Raw genomic sequence first — 21,598 nt, forward strand, 5'->3', positions numbered from 1 at the left:
GAGCAAAGTCGGGCTCAGGTTGTTCCCCTCCCCCAGGGAAACTCGTGCTGTTGCTGCTGCTGGCTGCTCGCCCTCCACGGGTCTCCCCGCCGGCTTTCCGCAGCCACCTAAAAGTAAGTAGTAAAAAAGGAACGCAGAGTCTCTTACCTGCTGTTCCCGACTTTCAAATTCTCCCGCTTGGGGAACGCCGTTCCCCCCTGTGTGACTCGTTGCAATGCGTGTAGCGATATGGCACGCATGCGTGGAAGCGGGGTTCTTCACGAAGTCACTCACGTGACTCCGAAGTAAAATATTAGTGTACGGGGTGATCGCTGGTCGGCACGGACTCGGTCGGCTGAAGGGCCTCTTTCCGTGCCGTATCTCAAGTCTATAGGAAATCTTTTCTAATCTTCCAACTTGATTATGCAAGTGGTCGGTTCCATTGTGGTGAACCATATATTTGTCCAAGATGAAATGTCAAGGTGGTAGAAAACTTCTGATCTTCCGAAGGTCTTTCAGGTATTTATATCCCTAGGGGTAAAATAGTTCAATGGATAACTAGCTTCTATTCCACCCTTCTTATCTATTCACAAATTATTTGTAAAAAGTTTTTAGCATCAGGAAAATATGTACTTTGCCATTAATTTTAAATTATCTGGAGTAAAAGGTAATGGAGTTAAGAAATGCAATTGTAAAAAATATTGAAAGGAGTGACTTGCTGTGTTGATGCACATTTCTCCATTGTTTTGCCAAGTAGTTCACCTTCAAACATTGTGGGATGGAATAAAAACCAAGGTGAATCATATGCTCAGTCCAAATCTATGTGATTACCATTTCCCTTGATATTCAGAATACATAATCCAATATTGATAGGGTAGACATTTTACATTTTAGCTAACACTAAATATGAAAATATTGCCTGACAGGTGGACCAACCTCTCTTCATCTGTTTTGGAAACAAATATGTAAAAGTGCCTTAACCCGTTCTTGAAACTCTTGGGGGTTTAGTGCTTATGACCAGAGTAGAGTATCTCCCAATGTTTTGGGGCAACTCCAATCAACTTTGTTCTATAGCATGGATTCTTGTAACTGTTTTCTCTTAAATTGTTCATGCATTTTAGGTGGCGCAGTTGTATGAGGAGTTGAAAGAACGGGTGCAACGTTTTAATATGTATGTTGATCAAACCCATTTGTGTACTAATGAAGAGGATGTACACAAGCAGAGGTTTATTTTGCAGGTATGATTTATGCTGAGAATGTGCCTATGAATAAAATATTTTTCAGTTTAGCAAATAAGTAAATGTAGATCACAGTTTATATCACTAATATGTGTGACTTTGCATTATTGGGCATGAGGAACATGATACATTCTGTTTCTTCAAGGTTTTGCAGATGTTTTGGTGCTCTCCAAGACCTGGCACAATGCAAGTAGTGAAGGAAGTTTTAACCTCAGTCCTCTATTTCATACATCATTATACAGAGTTTTATGCAACTCTTTTTACGCGCTTCACATTTTTATTTCTGTCTGTACAACGATGCTGATCATCTTTCATGAAATCAACCGCAAGCTGTATTTATTTTGGCAATGTTATTCTCTTTGCAGATGGTGCTGGCTGGTGCTTTTTACCCCAATTATTTCACATTTGGTCCAATCACTGAAGAAGTTGCAGTGAAAGACTTAGCTGGAAAAGATTCAAAAACTACAGTAGTGGTATGCAGTCATTAATTTAGAAGAATGTCCCTGTATTCTAACACAAACATATTTTGTACACAAAAAGCTGGAGTAACTCAGTGGGTCAGGCAGCATCTCTGGAGAAAAGTAAGTAAGTTTATTGGCCAAGTTTTCACATACAAGGAATTTGCCTTGGTGCTCTGCCCACAAGTAACAACATGACATACAGTGACAGTTACGAATGACTCAGAAAACACTAAACATTAATAATAATAATAAACATTAATGATAAAACAGGAATAGGTGATGTTTCGGGTCGAGACCCATCAGTACAAAGATGATCTAGATTAGGATATTAGAATTGCTATTTTTGGCAACTGCACAGAATGGAGAGCATAAAACTGGGATAAAGGGGCAGTAATAATCATAAATGGCCAATGAGTCTCGCTGCATGAGCTCATCTGTTGTGGGTCCTGATTTGTCCGAGTCTTATCTTTCTTCCAGGTCTCCCCCGCTCTCCTTCCACACAATCAGTCTGAAGGAGGGTCCTGATCCGAAACGTCACCTATCCATTTACTACAGATATGTTACGTGACCCGCTGAGTTACTCCAGAATTTTATGTCTACCTTTGGTATAAACAAGTATCTGCAGTCCCTTTTATTATAGTAAAAACCATTAAAGGAAAAGCAAAAACTACATGCTAAAAATCTGAAAAAGAAACACAAATTGCTGGAAATAATCATCAGGGGAGAGGAAAACTGAGTTAACAATTTGATGAGCATTCATCAAAACCAATAGCAATATTGACTTGAAATGTTACTCTTTTTCTCCTACAAATGCTGACCTGAGTATTTATAGCATTTTCAGTTTTTATTTTGGACATAACCACATCCAGTATTATACACACACCTGTTACAGTAATTGACATTTAATGTATTGTTAACGAGTTAAACAATTATTTTGGTGAAAGGTTGAAATTATGACCTAAAAATAGGGTAGACAATCAGACCCCTTGTCCCAGGATGGAAACATCAAATACTGGAAGACATATCTTTTAAGTGGGAGGGGGGGCAAAGTTTAAAGGAGATGTGTGGGACAAATTTTTAAACATAGGGAGGTAAGTGCATTGAGCGAACTGCCAGAGGTGGTTGCGGAGGCATTTAAGAGACTCTTAGATAGGCATATGGATATGCAGGGAATGGAGGGTTGTGAATTCTGTGCAGGCAGATAAGAGCTGGAATTAGCATTGTGTTCCGCATGGTGGGCCAAAATTTGGATTCATTTAAAAGGCCGCACTTAATGGCCTTGAAGGCCGCAGGTTCCCCACCCCTGACCTAAACTATTGACTAATGTTGTCTTTCTGCAGATAGAACATTCCTTGCTTATAAGTCGCACTTTGCTAACCCTGGTTTGACTTTTAACGAAGGCTGTGATGAGTTGTATTTCATCTCGCTCTTCCAGAGTTAGGGAAATGTTAGCTGCCTGGATTTTCCATTCCTTATCTTACAAACTGTTACAAATAAGTAACGTGTACTAAAGCATTCCAAGTCTGTTTTTCATAATTAACTGAAATACGTTCTGAATTGTGTACCTGAGCTACCATGCTTGTGGAACTGAGTTTTAATTTCCATTTGTTACAGGTGAGGAATGTGCCACCTTATGGATTCCTGTACTATAAACAGATACAGTCTCTGTTCAGGCAGTGTGGACAAGTCAAATCTATTTCATTTGATGGATTGAAGTAAGTTGTTTTTGATCTGCTGAATCATCAACACATCCATACAAACTTTCCCTCAATAATTTTGAAGTTTCATTTCAATTATCCCAATACACTGAATGTTTTGTTGCCTAAAATCTTGGTGTTTAACAAAATACTTGTCATCAAAAATAGGGGCTTTGTTGAATTTGTACAAAATCCAATAAAGAGAACTGAGATTCATCCCGCAGTATATATGGCATTAAAGATGGCCCAACACCGTATTCCCCTACAATTAAATATTCATCCTGTGGAAGAAATTGAACAATTGACTCAAGGACAACATAGTACAAACTTACGCAATCCAAGGTAATGTTTTTTTTTGTGTATGATGCTTTTAACTAAATTTCACTCTTACCAGAAATTTCTTTAAGATATTTAACAATGAGAACAAGGTTGGGAAGTTGGGAGGTTGTAGAAGAAGGATTAAAGCGAGGGGGAAACTGAAATGAAGGGATTTCAGTGGAGTGCGGACATAGGACGAATGGAATTTAATTTGGTGGAAGCAGGGAAGCTTCGAGTCGGGAGGTACAGGATGTAGAAGTGGGTGAGAAAGCACATCAACCAATACCTCATGAATACCACATGTCAGGTTCGTCAATAGGAGTTTACTATAAGTGGGACCCGTTGGGTCCCATGTTCACACGGGAGGGCTGGCCCCCTGACGCAATATTCCACCTCTCCACCAATTCCAATATTGGTGGCCAGTGGGGGGGCTTTCTGGAGCGCTGGTATAGGTTGGGGTGGCAGCTCATTCCCTCAAGCCTGATCTGCTGGCAGCTCACTCACGGCTGGTGGGCTGGCAGTTGGCTATTCCTTGAAATTCCATTTCAAGCAGGTGCAAGGCCACCAAAGACAAGTGCAGTTTCCTACCACTTCAAGCCGGGTGCAAGGCCACCGAATTCAAGTGCAGTTTCCAACCACTTCAAGCAGGGTGCAAGGCCACCAAATTCAAGTGTAGTTTCATACCACTTCAAGCTGGATCCATGGCCACCAAATTCAAGTGCAGTTTCATACCACTTTCAGCAGGGTGCAAAGCCACCAAATTCAGTGCAGTTTCATACCACTTCAAGCAGGATGCAAGGCTGCCAAATTCAAGTGCAGTTTCATTCCACTTCAAGCAGGGTGCAAGGCCACCAAATTCAAGTGCAGTTTAATTCCATTTCAAGCAGGGTGCAAGGCCACCAAATTCAAATGCAGCTTCATACCATTTCATGCAGGGTGAAACCACCATAAAAACACACAAAACACCAAACTCACAGTTCAGTAGACATTCAGTGTGTTCAGTTGATTCATAGCTCAAGGTAGTCGTGACTTCTCCCATCCCCATTATGCAGAGACTGAGCCACACCCACACTTCCGTGTTTTATAACCCCACCCCCTCCCACCAGAAAAGGTGTGGCCTTCATGGCGTGATTGACAGGAGAGAGATTCTCAACATTTTTTAAACACTAATAACACTTTTATTTTTCATTGATGGGAAGGATTCTCTGCACCTGCTCAGTGGAGGGGGACTGAGTAAGATGGCCAAAAATCACAGCCGCAAGTGGCAGCGTTTTATCTAAAATCAATATACAGTGCAAACAGGAAGTAAGTGCATTTGCAGTAGTGCCTTTTAACTTCAAGCCAAAGCACCCAAGCCACCATTTGTAGTAAGTAGTGCCTTTCAACTTCAAGCCAAAGCACCCACCGCCATTTGCAGTAAGTAGTGCCTTTCAACTTCAAGCCAAAGCACCCAAGCCGCAATTTGCAGTTAGTGCCTTTCAACTTCAAGCCAAAGCACCCAAGCCACCATTTGCAGTAAGTAGTGCCTTTTAACTTCAAGCCAAAGCACCCAAACAACCATTTGCAGATAGTGCCTTTTTACTTCAAACAAACCATATTTTCATTTTCAACTCACATTATGGGGACTCACAGTTGAGTAGACATTTGTTCAGTGTTATTCAGAGCTCAGAGAGACGTGACCCTTTGGCTTCATCCATCTTGCAGAGACTGAATGAGGCACACTACTTCCTAGTTTTATAGTCCCTCCCCCTCCCTCCAGCAGGGGCAGCAGAGAGAAAGGTGCATTTTTTTTAAACATTAATATCTCTGATTTGTCATCGATGGAAAAAATCCTCCAGTCCCGGAAGGCGAAGGGGGGCTGTGAGCGAGGTGGCCAAAAATGACGGCCGTAGCTTGCGGCGTTCTCTCGGAAATCGCAGCACAGCAAGCCAAAAGCGGTCAAGATCAGACTTTTAGTAATATAGATTGTAGGTGAACCACACAGTGCTAGGTTATTGGTACAATTCCAGAGTAAAGCAAGTTCTAGGCAACTATCTTAACTCTTAAGGTAATGGACCATTTTGACTTAACTCTTACGATTTGGACTTAAAAATGTGAGCAGCATTAGTATCTGAGTATTGTCCATCTGAATTATTATTAAGACATTGAGTCGGTCACAATGCAGCTGGTTATCTCCCTAATGCAGATTGTGTGCAGACTATCAAAATTGGAGAGTTCAGCTAATGCCTGAGGAGAAGTCAAGAAGTTCTTTGGAATTGTCAAGTGATCCTGTTCCACAATTTTTCACCATGAATATCACTGAGGTAATGGAAACATTTGGACATGAAAGGAATTGTTGACAATTGGTTACTGTAAGGGAAAATTGAAGGATAAATAATTGAAGCAGATAAGATGCAAAGTTATTTAATGTTTAAGAGGGAACTGCAGATGCTGGAGAATCGAAGGTTACACAAAAAAAACTGGAGAAACTCAGCGGGTGCAGCAGCATCTATGGAGCGAAGGAAATAGGCAACGTTTCGGGCCGAAACCCTTCTTCAGACTGATCGAGGGCGGGGGTGGGTGGGGACAATAAAGGGAAAAGGAGGAGTAGCCAGAAGGCTGGGGGATGGGAGGAGACAGCAGGGGGGCTGAGGAAGGGGAGGAGACAGCAAGGACTAACAAAATTGGGAGAATTCGATGTTCATGCCCCCGGGGTGTAGACTCCCCAAACGGAATATGAGGTGCTGTTCCTCCAATTTCCGGTGCTGCTCGCTGTGGCCATGGAGGAGACCCAGGACAGAGAGGTCGGAGGCGGAGTGGGAGGGGGAGTTGAAGTGCTGAGCCACCGGGAGGTCAGCTTGGTTATTGCGGACCGAGCGGAGGTGTTCGGCGAAACGATCGCCCAACCTCCGCTTGGTCTCACCGATATAGATCTGCTGACATCTAGAGCAGCGGACGCAATAGATGAGGTTGGAAGAGATGCAGGTAAACCTCTGTCGCACCTGGAACGATTGCTTGGGTCCTTGAACGGAGTCGAGGGGGGAGGTAAAGGGACAAGTGTTGCATCTCTTGCGGTTGCAAGGGAAAGTGCCCGGGGAGGGGGTGGACCGAGAGGGAAGGGAAGAATTGACAAGGGAGTTATGGAGGGGGCGGTCTTTGCGGAAGGCAGATATGGGGGGGAGATGGGAAGATGTGGCGAGTAGTGGGGTCACGTTGGAGGTGGCGAAACTGACGGAGGATTACTTTTTGTATGTGACGGCTGGTGGGGTGAAAGGTGAGGACTAGGGGGACTCGGCCCTTGTTGCGAGTGCGGGGATGGGGAGAGAGAGCAGTGTTGCGGGGTATGGAAGAGACCCTGGTGCGAGCCTCATTTATGGTGGAGGAGGGGAACCCCCGTTCCCTGAATGGTGAGGACATTTCAGATGTCCTGGTGTGGAACGCCTCATCCGTGGAGCAGATGCGGCGTAGACGGAGGAATTGGGAGTAGGGGATGGAGTCCTTACAGGAAGCAGGGTGGGAAGAAGTGTAGTCCAGATAGCCATGGGAGTCAGTGGGTTTATAGTGTATGTCGGTTAGAAGTATATCACCTGCAATGGAGATAGTGAGGTCAAGGAATGGTAGGGAAGTGTCGGAAATGGTCCAGGTGTATTTGAGTGCCGGATGGAAGTTAGTGGTGAAGTGGATGAAGTCAGTCAGTTGTGTGCGGGTGCAGGAGGTGGCACCAAAGCAGTCGTCGATGTAGCGGAGGTAGAGGTCGGGGATGGGGCCCTGGTATGTATTGAACAAGGATTGCTCGACGTAACCTACAAATAGGCAGGCATAGCTGGGGCCCATGCGTGTGCCCATAGCTACGCCTTGTATTTGGAGGAAGTGGGAGGAGTCGAACGTGAAGTTATTGAGGGTAAGGACCAGCTCCGCTAGGCGGAGGAGAGTGTCAGTGGCTGGGTATGGGTTGCTTCTCTGGTCGAGGAAGAACCGGAGGGCTGTGAGACCATCGTGGTGGGGGATGGAGGTGTATAGTGATTGGACGTCCATGGTGAAGATGAGGGGGTGAGGGCCTAGAGAATTGAATGCGCGGAGACGACGGAGAGTGTCTGAGGTGTCTTGGACATAGGTAGGGAGGGATTTAACCAAGGGTGATAGGATGGAGTCAAGGTATTTGGAAATGAGTTCGGTGGGGCACGAACAGGCGGAGACAATGGGTCTTCCGGGACAATCAGGTTTGTGGATTTTGGGGAGAAGGTAAAATCGGGCTGTGTGGATTTAAGTTATAAGAGTACAGGTGCACAACCTTTTATCCGGTGTTCCAGAAACCGAAAAGCTCCGAAAACCGGCCATTTTTTCCAGATGTCGTCTGCGCACCAAAGCTCGCGTTTGGCGCCAAACTTGACCCAAAACGACCCACGGTCAACCCAGGTCTGTACTACTGTAGCGGCTGCCTCCTCCCTGGAGACCGGGAGACGCTTAAACATCTGTAAATCATTGCTTAAATGTTAGTCAGTTAGTTTGGAGGGCTTTTATGTGAAGGGGGGTGAAGGGGTAAACTTTAATTCTTAGTCCCCTACCTGGTCGGAGAGGCGGGGAGCGGTCAATGCCTTACCGGGTCGCCGTGCAGTAAGCTCCGCAGCGCTGTGGCCGTTGGGGCTGCGGGCGGCGCCAGTTGTAGCTCCGACCCCGGCAACTCTACCCCTGGCTGCGAGGCGCTCCAAATCCAGCGCGGCCCGCGGCTGGACGCCCCAGCTCCGCGAATGTCGGGAGTCGGCAGCGTCGCAGCGCTGGGAAACCAGCGGGGAGCGGGCAATGCCTTACCGGGTCGCCGTGCGGCAAGCTCCGGAGCGCTGTGGCCGCCGACACACAACATCGCGGAGCGTCGCTGGATTTGGAGCCGCGCAGCCAGGGGTAGAGTTGCCGGGGTTGGAGCTCCAACCGGCGCCGCCCGCGGCCGGACGGAGCCCCCAACTCCGCGGCTCCAAATCCAGCGACGCTCCGCGATGTTGTGTGTCGGCGGCCACAGCGTTCCGGAGCTTGCCGCACGGCGACCCGGTAAGGCATTGCCCGCTCCCCGCTGGTATCCCAGCGCTGCGACGCTGCCGACTCCCGACATTCCCGGAGCTGGGACGTCCGACCGCGGGCGGCGCTGGATTTGGAGCGCCTCGCAGCCAGGGGTAGAGTTGCCGGGGTCGGAGCTCCAACCGGCGCCGCCCGCGGCCGGACGGAGCCCCCAGCTCCGCGAGGTTGGGAGTCGCCGACCAGGTAGGGGACTAAGAATTAAAGTTTCCCCCTTCACCCCGACTCCACCACCACCACATAAAATCCCTCCAAACTAACTGACTAACATTTATGCAATGAGTCTCCCGGTCACCCGGGAGGAGGCAGCAGCTCCAGACTTTTCAAGCCGCCCGCGCTACCTACCTAATCTACGCTAAAAATCTTCCATTCTGAAATCCGAAAATGTCCGAAATCCGACAAGTGTCTGGTCCCAAGGCTTTCGGATAAAAGGTTGTGCACCTGTAGTGGGAGAGGCATAAAGATCCGTTTTGGACTGACAAAGTGTTAGCACAAAACTCTTGACTATGCTGTAAATATGTATGGTTAAAGATACAAGTGCTGCAGTAATTCAGAGGCAACATCTCTGGAGGACATAGATAGACAACATTTAGTATCAGGACCCTTCTTTCAGACCTGAAACGTCACCTATCCATGATCTCCCGAGATGCTGCCTGACCCGCTGAATTTTCTGATAAACCAGCAATTCTTGGTCCTTTTGTCAACATTCATGGTTCCAGCTTGTAGTCACATGACATTATTAGAATAGGTTGATGTATATTTATTTTGCATTTACAAAAGCTCAGATATTTAGAAGTTGTTGATGAAAAATGATCCTTTGATGTTGAGACCGACATCTCACTTGCCTTCCTGATTACTTGCTGTACAAACAAGCTACGTAAGGTTCAGGGTCTTATATTTGAGCAAGATCATACTGTTCCTACGTGTTCTGCAATCTCCCTCCATTGAACAATAGCCTGGTTTCAAACACTTCCTACTGAAAACGACCACACCCCCCCATTTACCCACAGTGCCACTCTGCCAATTTTGTCCACCTTTTTCCGTCTCTCTGTCTTCCTCACAACTTCCTTTCCCCCCTATCTTTGCATCATCAGTAAATTTGGTTGCAATTGGTTCCTTCATCTATGACTAATATAGATTTGGAACAGCTGAGGCCTTGCGACACACACTCATTACAGCTTTCCTAACCGAAAATGGCCATTTATCTCAACTTTTATGCGAGTCAGCCTGTTACATTCCATGCTGGTATGTTCACCCCAATGTCATATGCTCCCAGCTTGTCCCGAATGTTGCACCCGTTCAGTGCCTTTTGGAATTCCTAATACACTACACCTGCTTGGTTTAATGATGTATAGTCTTTTATTTGGATAGTACAAAATAAAGGCTTTTCACTGTACCTTGATACACATGACAAGAGTAAACAAAAATAAATTATTTTTTACTACTTTCAGGTTGTCGAAGTTGGACATTTCTGGGGTTACAGAACAGATGGCGAGAGCTTGCTTACACTGAGCAAACTGATGGCTGAAATTAAGCAGCTGACCTTAACATCACTGATTGTGGAACCATGCCCTGATTTTTGTCTTGCACCATTCACAGACTATGGTGAAATCCATTATTATAGAGCTAAAGTCTTACAAGTCTCGGGTGATTCAGCTGAGGTAAGAGTTTAATTTGGGAAGAGGTGTTTTCTCAACAAGAGTCAAGAGTGTTTTATTGTTATGTGTGCCAGATAGGACAATTAAATTCTTACTTGCTGCAGCACGACAGAATATGTAAACATAATACAAAAGGGAAGATAAAGGTTCAGAGTGTCTATAGACCATAGACCATATATACACAATAAATAAATAGATATAGTGCAATAATAATAGACTGTTATTGTTCAGAGCTTATTTGATGTTGTGTTTAATAGCCTGATGGCTGTGGGGAAGAAGCTGCTCCTGAACCTGGATATTACAGATTTTAGGCTCCTGTACCTTCTTCCCAATGGCAAATTGTGAAATATTAACATCTGTGGATTTTTAGATATTGGTTTGCTTTGTAGAAATTTCACTTGCAGTTGAGACATCTTTGGTTTCAGCCTTACTTAACCGACTTAGCATCACACAGCTAGGGCTATCTTTTGGTGGAAATAGGACCATAGGACACAGGAGTAGAATTAAGCCGTTCAGCCCATTGGGTCTACTCAACCTTTCAATCATGGCTGATCTATTTTTCCTTCTTAATCTCATTCTCCTGCCTATCAGCATAGTCTTTGACGTCTTTACTAATCAAGAACCAATCAATTTTTGCTTTAAAAATACCCAATGAGTTCGTCTCCACAGCTGTCTGTGGCAATGAATTCTACAGCTGCTGCCCTCTGACTAAATAAATTCCTCATCTCCATCCTAAACGTTTGTTCTTTTATTCTGAGGCCGTGCCCTATGATAATTGTTCGTTTCTAAGCTTTCAGTCTAGTTTCAGTAAAAACACTGAATCAAGCACTTGAACCAACTACATTTTATTTTACCAAAAGCGCGTTACAGATCAACTACTGTACCTATCCCACCACGGGTTCGATGCTTGTGTCTGCCTATTCAAGCCCTCTAGGCCTCACTCAGACAGAGACACTCCAGAAGTTCACGCAGTCCCAAGCATTCTTCCAGAAGATCGACACTGAGCCTCGTGATCGCGGACTTTTATATGTCCCGGGACCTTGAGGGTCCGAACCACATGGTGGTGGTCTCTCAATAACCTAATTACAGATATCGATTAACCCCATACATAACAGGCATTCTCCTAACCCAATGATACAACAGCTCAATACATTGTATTCCAAACAGACTTTGAGAGGAAGCCAACTTAGAAACATTTACTCTGTTTTACAGAAAACCCAGACAAGGCTCAACACCTCATCCAATTAACACTTGGCAAACTATTTACAAGGTGTATGTCTGGTTTTCAGCCATCCAATCCATTCTATGCATTTTGCACCAAATTGACAGGGTTTTCAGATCTTCCCATTCTTTGCTTGCAAATTGTATCTAAGCTCCAGACACTCTGGCACCTCTCCGCAGCTTGTCCCAGCTCTGCAGAGAGCAATTCTAATTTGACCAAATCTCCCAGCAACCCTGAATTTTAACCCCATTTTGAAGTCCTAGCTGCTCCAATTGAGCCTTCCTTTTATCATAATGATAACCCATCATTAATGATAACCAAAGTGGCTCAATAATCAGCTAACCAGATATACATAAGTGTGCTTTACATTTCCCATCTATCAATAACACAAGATGATGATATTTCTTCTTAGAATCTTGTCAAGCGTCCTGAGGTTTCATGGGCATAACTTCACAATTTCTGTCTGAGGAGTCTTCACCTCCCAAGTATTTGTGGGCACGAATTCCCTCCATCTGTGTTCCTGCCCAGTCTTCCATCACCTTCCACAGTCAATCCTAAACCCTAGAATACCCTAAGAAGCTTGGGACAAAGCAAGTTACCATCATGCACTCATGCTTTCCCACACATTTGCTATAATTCCATTTCACTCTAATATATTCCTATCCTTTTATCTATTGAACCTATTATATTGTGCTCTTTTACCGTTCCCTATTCCTATTCTGTTCCCTAATATATTCTTTATTATTCTAGGATCTACACTAATTAGCCTTCTCATACCCACACAAAGTTATAATACGTATATCTGATGACAGTTAATCATAATTTTCAGCTGGGTTCAGTCCAGATTCCCCTGCAGGCGTGAATTTAATTTAAAACAAACCATGATAAATGTTCTAATTTAACCAAATTCAGTCTCAGCCTTCAATTTACAATTTCAAATTTCAATGCGCATTTCCTCTTTCTCATTCTACAGCATTGTAGCCAATAATACAATTACATTCCAATTCCTGTGGAATTCCTAGCTGTTCAAATTTAAACAATCAATTTCCTTTGCTATTAATTTTATCCTAAGTCCAATCAAAAAGTTGGTGGGGACGCTGACAGACGGCTGCCCTGCCAGCGGCGTGTTAGCCATTTTTTACTTTATTTGTTTTTTTAGTATGTCCAATGTGTGTTTTTAACGTTCCCTGGTGTGTCTTGTGTGGGGGGTGGTGAGGGGGGGTAAGGGGTAAACCGCTTTTGGTTGCCTCCTCCACGGAGAGGCAACTTTTTCCACGTCGCTTCCCTCGCGGCCTAACGCCAAGTATCGGTGCGGCCTTTCACGGAAACGGGCCCAGAATTTCAGCAGCGGGCACGGTCAAATCCATCAGTCGAATATACATCGGCTCTGCTTTTCCCAATACAATTCAAGTTTCCTCCTACAGTTAACCAAGTCTTTCCTCCTGTATCTCCTCTTATTTATGTATGCACCCCTCACTATGGTAACTCGTTACTATGCTGACTCTCCACTATGTTTTTACATGTAGCTCCACTACGCTTTTACAGTTCTCAACTACTGAATAATGTCCTAATCTGGTCTCTCAAAGGGAAGTCCTGCTGCTCACAGTTCCTCTTTTGACCATTTCCAAGTATAACCATATAATAACCATATAACAATTACAGCATGGAAACAGGCCATCTCGACCCTTCTAGTCCATGCCAAGCACTTATCCTCCCCTAGTCCCATCTACCGGCACTCAGACCATAACCCTCCATTCCTTTCCTGTCCATATACCTATCCAATTTATTTCGAAATGATTAAATCGAACCTGCCTCCACCACTTCCACTGGAAGCTCATTCCACACAGCGACCACTCTCTGAGTAAAGAAGTTCCCCCTCATGTTACCCCTAAACTTCTGTCCCTTAATTCTCAAATCATGTCCTCTTGTTTGAATCTTCCCAACTCTCAATGGAAAAAGCTTATCCACATCAACTCTGTCTATCCCTATCATTTTAAAGACCTCTATCAAGTCCCCCCGTAATCTTCTGTGCTCCAAAGAATAAAGACCTAACTTGTTCAACCTTTCTCTGTAACTTAGTTGCTGAAACCCAGGCAACATTCTAGTAAATCTCCTCTGTACTCTCTCTATTTTGTTGACATCTTTCCTATAATTTGGCGACCAAAATTGTACACCATACTCCAGAATTGCCTCACCAATGCCTTGTACAATTTTAACATTACATCCCAACTTCTATACTTAATGCTCTGATTTATAAAGGCCAGTACGCCAAAAGCTTTCTTTACCACTCTATCTGCATGAGATTCCACCTTCAGGGAACTATGCACAGTTATTCCTAGATCCCTCTGTTCAACTGCATTCCTCAATTCGCTACCATTTACCATGTTACTATTTTGATTTGTCCTGCCAAGATGTAGCACCTCACACTTATCAGCATTAAACTCCATCTGCCATCTCAGCCCACTCTTCCAAATGGCCTAAATCTCTCTGTAGACTTTGAAAATCTACTTCATTATCCACAACACCACTTATCTTAGTATCATCTGCATACTTACTAATCCAATTTACCACACCATCATCCAGATCATTGATGTATATGACAAACAACAGTGGACCCAACACAGATCCCTGAGGCATCCCACTAGTCACCGGCCTCTAACCTGACAAACAGCCATCCACCATTACTCTCTGGCATCTCCCATTCTGCCACTGTTGAATCCATCTTGCTCCTCCACCATTTATACCCAACAATTGAACCTTCTTAACCAACCTTCCATGTGGAACCTTGTCAAAGGCCTTAAGGGCCTGTCCCAGGGGCATGCGACTCCATGCGGCAAGTGCGACCTAAAGGGCCGATCCCAACAGCATGTGCCTGCATGCGGCAAGCGCAACATAACCAGAAGCGGGGGCCGCGCGGAGGTCGAGTGAGTGACATGAAGTTTGAGCGAAGTTCGCGCATGACGTACGGCTTCGAGGCGACTGCGGGCCGGCGGGCCGTTGCCGCGCAGAAATTTTGAACACGGTCAGTTTTTCGGAGCCCCGCGTGATGTCGGGACCAGCTCCGCACAACTCCATACGGCTCCAGCGATCGAAGTGGGACCGGCCCCACGAGGCCCCAAGGCTCAAGCGACCACGTTAGATAGCGCTTGCCGCATGCAGTCGCATGCCCGTGGGACAGGCCCTTTACTAGTCCATATAGACAACATCCACTGCTTTACCCTCATCAATTTCCCTAGTAACCTCGATTAGATCTCGATTAGACCCTTTCCCAAGCCCGCAAATGATCGATCCGCTCCGACTCACAAAGTGCCGAAAATCAATGTGAAAACCGCACCGTGTAGGCTGTGGGCCGAGCATCAAAAATGTGTCCAGAAAAAGGATTTCGTGAGCCAAGTCACCAAACTACATGAAATTTTCCACAGATTTAGATGAAATATAATTGAGAAGGATGACATAACTCGTCATTGCCAAAAGTTGCACATTAATTAATTACACTAATTAGAAAATGAAATCGGGAAAGTAAACGCCATCTAGTGGCCAATGCCCATATTACACCATGGGCAGCCTATTTCCGTGTTGCAGTCCATTTAAACTGTATTATTATACAAAATTAACATCCACCATAGTGAGTTCACCAGGCACCTCCTCACTTTGATGGAAGGCAAAAGTCTTAAGTCTTTGTCTCATCCCTTCTTATTATTCCTCTGCTCCGAGGCGATCCAGGCTTCAGATGTTGTGACCCCGCCGGGCGATGGTAAGTGATGTCAGTCCCGCGGCCCGGGGTGGTCGAAGCTGCCGAAGCTGCGGCCCGGGGTGGTCGAAGCTGCGGCCCTCCAGTCCAGCGGACGCAGCTGTTGCGGGAGCTCCGAAAAACAGGTCACCAACCTGTGACTGAGCTCCCGACGATGTCGTCCACTGGGCCCGCGGTTGAGTCGGGTGGCCGCTGCCGCCGGAACACTGCCCCAGCTCCGAGGCCGGGTCACCACTGCCCCAGCTCTGAGGCCGGGTGGCCGCTTCCGCTGCCCCAGCTCCGAGGCCAGGTGGCCGCTTCCGCTGCCCCAGTTCCTCTTCTATCCTATTAGCAGCACATTCTTCAGCCTTCTTAATGCTTTTCTCACTAAATTCAATTACCCGGCTGCAAGTTTCCACAACATGTATTCCACAGAACTAGAAAGAACAAGAAAGAACCTTCATCGGAATCTCCAGTAAAACAGGCATCAGTAAAGTCCTCTCAGCCATGTTGTGTGCTAGCCTGAAGCAAAGCGTGTGGTTGGCCAACTGGCATACAACTCGATGTTAAACTTGCTTTGATTGGACTAAAGATACCCGAAATGTTTCCGTTTTTTCCTCTAATTTAATAAAAAAATGTGCAAGTCTTGTTCATGACGAGTTTCAGGGGTGATTTATATAATATTTTTACACAATATGTGAAAATTTAATGTAGTTCTGTGACGTGGGTCACGAAACACTGGAATAAAGCTCCTCGGCCCACAGCCTAGTGGGCCCGATTTCTGCACTCATGATCGAAACAGCTCAATACCCTTGATCGCAAACTTGTGTTTGGGGGTCTTTTGATATCCCGGCAAACTTGTGTTTGAGGGTCTTTTGATATCCCGGACGAGCCCCCAATGATAATTGCTCGTTTCTAAGCGTCCCCCCCAGTGTAGTTTCAGTAAAAAACACTGAATCAAGCACTTGAAACAACTAAATTTTATTTTACCGAAAGCGCGTTACAGATCAATTACTGTACCTATCCCACCGCGGGTTCGATCCTCGTGTCTGCCTGTTGATGCCTTCCAGGCCTCGCTCAGACAGAGACACTCCTGAAGTTCACACAGTCCCAAGCCTTCTTCCAGAAGATCAACACTGAGCCTCTTGATCGCGGACTTTTTTATGTCCCGGGACCTCGAGGGGCCAAACCACATGGTGGTGGTCTCTCAGATATCGATTAACCCCCATACATAACAGGCTTTCCACTAACCCAATGATACAACAGTTCAATACATTGTATTCAAAACAGATTTCGAGAGGAAGCCAATTTAGAAACATTTACCCTGATTTACAGAAAATTCAGACAAGGCTCAACACCTCATTCAATCAACACTTGACAAAGTCAAACTCTGCAACTTTATTTACAACTATTTACAAGTTGTATGTCTGGTTTGCAGCCATCCAATCCATTTTTTGCATTTTGCACCAAATTGACAGGGTTTGCAGATCTTCCCATTGTTTGTTTGCAAATTGTATTAAGCTCCAGACACTCTGGCACCTCCCCGCAGCTTGTACCAGCTCTGCAGAGAGCTATTCCAATTTGACCAAATCTCCGAGCAACTCTGAAACTTAACCCGATTTTGAAGTCCTAACTGCTCCAATTTAAGGATTAACAATTGGGTCTACTCAACCTGTCAATCATGGCTGATCTATTTTTCCCGCACAATCTCATTCTCCTGCCTATTCAGCATTGTCTTTGACACCTTTACTTATCAAGAACCAATCAGTCTTTGCTTTAAAAATACCCATTGAGTTTGTCTCCACAGCAGCCTGTAGCAACAAATTCTACAGATTCGCTGCCCTCTGACTAAAGAAATTCCTCATCTGCATCCTAAACGTTTGTCCTTTTATTCTGAGGCAGTACCCTATTGTCCTAGACTCCCCACTACTGGAAACATCCTTTCCACATACCAAAATACTGAACTGTGACTGCTTGTCACGTGCAGAAAAGAACAGCAGATGATGGTTTATACTGAAGATAGACACATAGTGCTGGAGTAACTCAGCGGGTCAGGCAACATCTCTGGAGAAAGAGGATGAGTGACGTTTTGGGTCAGGACTCTTCTTCAGACTTCTTACTTACTTGGAGCAAAGCGGTCCTTCTGCAGTTGTACAGGGCCCTAGTGAGAACACACCTGGAGTACTATGCGCAGTTCTGGTCTTCAAATTTTTTTGCTATTGAGGGAGTGCAGCATAGGTTCACGAGGATAATTCCCGGGATGGCGGGACTGTCGTATGTATATAGAATGGAGTGGCTGGGCTTGAATACTCTGGAATTTAGAAGGATGAGAAGGGATCTTATTGAAATAAGATTATTACGGGATTGGACACGCGAGATGTTCCCGATGTTGGGGGAGTCCAGAACCAGGGGCCACAGTTTAAGAATAAGGGGTAGGCCATTTAGAACAGAGATGAGGAAAAGGTTTTTCACCCAGAGAGTTGTGAATCTGTGAAATTCGCTGCCTCAGAAGGCAGTGGAGGCCAATTCTCTGGATGCTTTCAAGAGAGAGTCAGATAGAGCTCTTAAAGATAGCGGAGTCAGGGGATATGGTGAGAAGGCAGGGATGGGGTACTGAATGTGGATGATCAGCCATGATCACAGTGAATGGCAGTGCTGGCTCGAATAGCCTACTCCTGCACCAATTGTCTATTAACTGTAATTAAAATCCCAAGAACCGATACAAAGACCAGATATCGCTCCCAACATTATTAACTTGACCAACATCAACAGAAATATTTCTGATTTTGACGCACCAAGTTCGAACATTCAGAATCTCCTATGTATATACCTTGGTTATATTATGTCCCACCAAGTAAATCTGTTCATTAGTTAACCATCTCACTTTGGCTAATAAATCAATGCTCCTTCATGTCAAACATATATAGAAGGAACGCTGAGCAGCAAAGGCACACAATCTGCTCTGGCTGGGGGTCACCAGTTGCCACCAACATGAGTGGATTGGAACACAATGATGAGTTGACTGGCTGAGACTTGAACGGTTTGTCTGCCAGACTGGGTCATAATATCTTGGAACAGAGCCAATGTGCAGGATAAAAATGTTTGATCTCATAAACTATTGCCTTTTCACTGATGTGTTATTTAGTCTAATCATTTTGTTGAATGAATATACTCCTAACAGATCTAACAATTCAAAATTGGGTGTATATGTGGCTCTGAAGGCCATCAGCAGCAGTAAGAATGCTATTCCTTTGCTGTCTGTCACTTATAGTCTGACTTGGCATTCATTTCCATTTCCATTAATCCAGGACACCCAAGTCTGATTCCATGAGCACATGTTTTCTGTGGTTAAGTGTGATGCTAACCTGGTAAAATATACAACAGTATTTTGATGCCTATGAATTAACTGATCATACTTTGAGTAAATCTGCACAATACTCTGTCTCGCCGCACTGAGGCATAAAATTTTGGGCATTTAAATTATTAGCTGAGAAGGCGGCTGCATAGATAATCTCATCATCAACAATAATTGATGACAACATCTTGGTGCAAAACATTTGATGTGAAATGTTTCCAACCTTCGTCAGGTACTTGGAGGATAATCCACTTTCTTCCTCCTGAGATCCTGACCATTACAGAAGCTTGCCTTTTAATCAATCTTGTTCACTCTACATGATGTTAAAGAGGATTATTAAGGATACAAGAAAGGCAACATATACCATCTGTTGCTGAAATCATGCACCAGAACTAGCTGACACTCCAGTCAATTTACCCTTGTGTAGGAAGGAACAGCAGATGCTGGTTTAAACCAAAAATAGACACAAAAAGCTGGAGTAACTCAGCGGGACAGGTAGCATCTGGAGAGAAGGAATTGGTGATGTTGCGGGTCGAGACCCTTCCAATTTACTCTTGTTCTACCATGCTGCTGACATCTTTCCATGTAATGTGCAATATTTGCCCAATTCTGTCTGTTCTACCAAAAGCAGGCCAATTGAATATAACCAATTACTGCTTAATCAATCTCCCCATACCCATTAGCAAGGTGAAGGACTGTGTTGACATGTCACCAATGCTCTTTTCTCTGTATTGATTATATTGTGTCAGGATCAGACATCCTTGCTCCAAAAATAGAAAAGAAGAGCTGATTCATGTAGGTGATATGAGCGTGATTGCTCTTGACATTATGGCAGCATGAAATGTAACTTCAAAGAATACTGGAAGGATCCATTGCTCTGTTAAGGGAAATAAACTATAATATTTGGTGTCATTACCAAATGCAAAGGAAGATGATTGTGGTGGTTGGGAGCTGTTGAATTAGGACATACATTTCTGTCACAGAAGTATATTTTGTTATTTTTACCGAGTCAAAATCATGACACGCTACTAGTTGCACAGCAAAATACGTTAAACCTAACTACGTCAGTCTAGAAAACTGGCTAAAGCAGCACCATGCAAAGGCCAATTCAGTGTTTGTCGAACACTAGCATTGAGTAATAACAACACATGAATATTTTCTAATTCAAAGATTTGCCATACTTTTTTTAATTAAAGAACCAGATAGAAAAAATGTTGGCATTTATTTTGGGCTGCGAAAGATGGTACATGAATGCACACCTGTTCTTTCTTGAAAATTTGTGGATAACACATTCCAGCTTGATGTGGTGGAAGATATGTCATAATGCTTAACTAACAATGCTGTCCAATGTACATAGCTGTAAATTTTTCCTTGGTGTGTAGGATTGTGCTAGTGTACGGGGTGATCGCTGGTTAGCAAGGACTCGGTAGGCCGAAGGGCCTGTTTCCAAGTAAAATAAAGTTCCATGTCTCAAGTTAAAGACAACTAGACCAAGTGGGACCCGTTGGGTCCCGTCCCCTCAACGCGCGTTTGCGGGGGGCTTTGGCTTCACACACACACACACTAATCGCCCCCCCCCCACATACACACACTAACCCCCCCCCCCCCCCCCCGATATATAAAAAATTATTAATTTGCTCCTTTTACCCCATCCCCCGCCTTATCACTCACGCAGGTTGGTAGAAAGGGAGAGGGTGAGGGGGGGTAGAGTGGGGGGGGGGGGGTGTGGAGAGGGAGGGGGGGGGTGGAGATTGAAGGTTGGGGAGGGCGTCATGGGGAGGGCTGGTTCACGAACGCAATACTCCACCACTCACCCATAGGTCCCAATATTCACCACTCCCTAGAGTGGGGGGGGGGGCAGAGAGAAAGGGGGGGGTAAAGAGGGTGAGGGGAGCAGAGAGAGAGAGAGAGAGAAGGAGGGCAGAGAGAAAGGGGGATAGCGAGGGAGCAAGTAGAGAGGGTGGGGCGGGGGTAGAGAGGGAGGGGGACGGTGCAGAGAGGGAGGGGGAGGGTGCAGAGAGGGGGGGGAGGGGTAGAGAGTAAGGGGGTAGAGGCAGCACTCCGCCGTCATGTTCTAGAACTTCAAGGAGCCCAGCGGAGCGTGCAGCACGACCTAAGCAGCAGTTTAAAAACGCTAAGTGACAAATTTAAAGAAGTAAAAGTTAAGAAGCCAAGAAGTACAGAAGACATAACAGGGGTGACGTCACTTGCAGCACAAGCAGAGGCAGGCAGTCAGATCCATTGTGTCGTCATCAGCGAGACCATCTCGTTTATTTTCTAAGCTATTTGAGATTTGTGAACATTTTCATAAATAACTCGAGAAATAAAGCATGTATTTTACAGATAAGGCGTTTTTTGATTCCACGGGATAAATCTCTACCGGAATATGTAAAAATGTTACCGTTAGCACATAGTTTCTTCAAGTAGATGTGATCGCACACAAACACAAATAAACACACAGACACACACACACACACTTTAATAGTTATAAGGATTACAATAATTTTACAAGTTTTCTCTGGAATGCTGGAAATTGCGGGGAGACCTGAATATGTAGACAGTCGGAACCTTTTTGTCAGGATGGAAAAATCAAATACTGAGGCTCTATAAGGTGCCGGTCAGGTCACATTTGGAATATTGTGAGCAAATTTGGGCACCATATCTGAGGAAGGATATGCTGGCTCTGGAGCGGGACCAGAGGAGGTTTAAAGAATGTTCCCAGGAATGAGTAGGATAACATATGATGAACATTTGACGGCACTGGGCCTGTACTCACTGCAGTTTAAAAGAATGACGGGGGGACATCATTGAAATGTATAGAATAGTGAAAGACTTGGATAAAGTGGATGTGGAGAGGATGTTTCCATTAGTGGGAGAGTAGACCTAGACGTCAT

General features: G+C 44.9%; 1 protein-coding gene across 1 annotated transcript in view; it reads left to right on the forward strand.

Annotated features, from left to right (window-relative positions):
* tdrd9 (tudor domain containing 9) overlaps positions 1–21,598 on the forward strand; it is a 99,061-nt gene that overhangs the window by 46,216 nt on the left and 31,247 nt on the right. Inside the window, exons 21-26 of the mRNA XM_055640623.1 lie at positions 1,101–1,217; positions 1,583–1,690; positions 3,293–3,393; positions 3,544–3,717; positions 5,879–5,996; positions 10,191–10,400. Of these exons, the coding sequence (XP_055496598.1) occupies positions 1,101–1,217; positions 1,583–1,690; positions 3,293–3,393; positions 3,544–3,717; positions 5,879–5,996; positions 10,191–10,400 (828 nt within the window). The remainder of the gene's footprint in view (positions 1–1,100; positions 1,218–1,582; positions 1,691–3,292; positions 3,394–3,543; positions 3,718–5,878; positions 5,997–10,190; positions 10,401–21,598) is intronic.

This window comes from Leucoraja erinacea, chromosome 9 (assembly GCF_028641065.1).
Source record: "Leucoraja erinacea ecotype New England chromosome 9, Leri_hhj_1, whole genome shotgun sequence".
NCBI lineage: Eukaryota > Metazoa > Chordata > Chondrichthyes > Rajiformes > Rajidae > Leucoraja > Leucoraja erinaceus.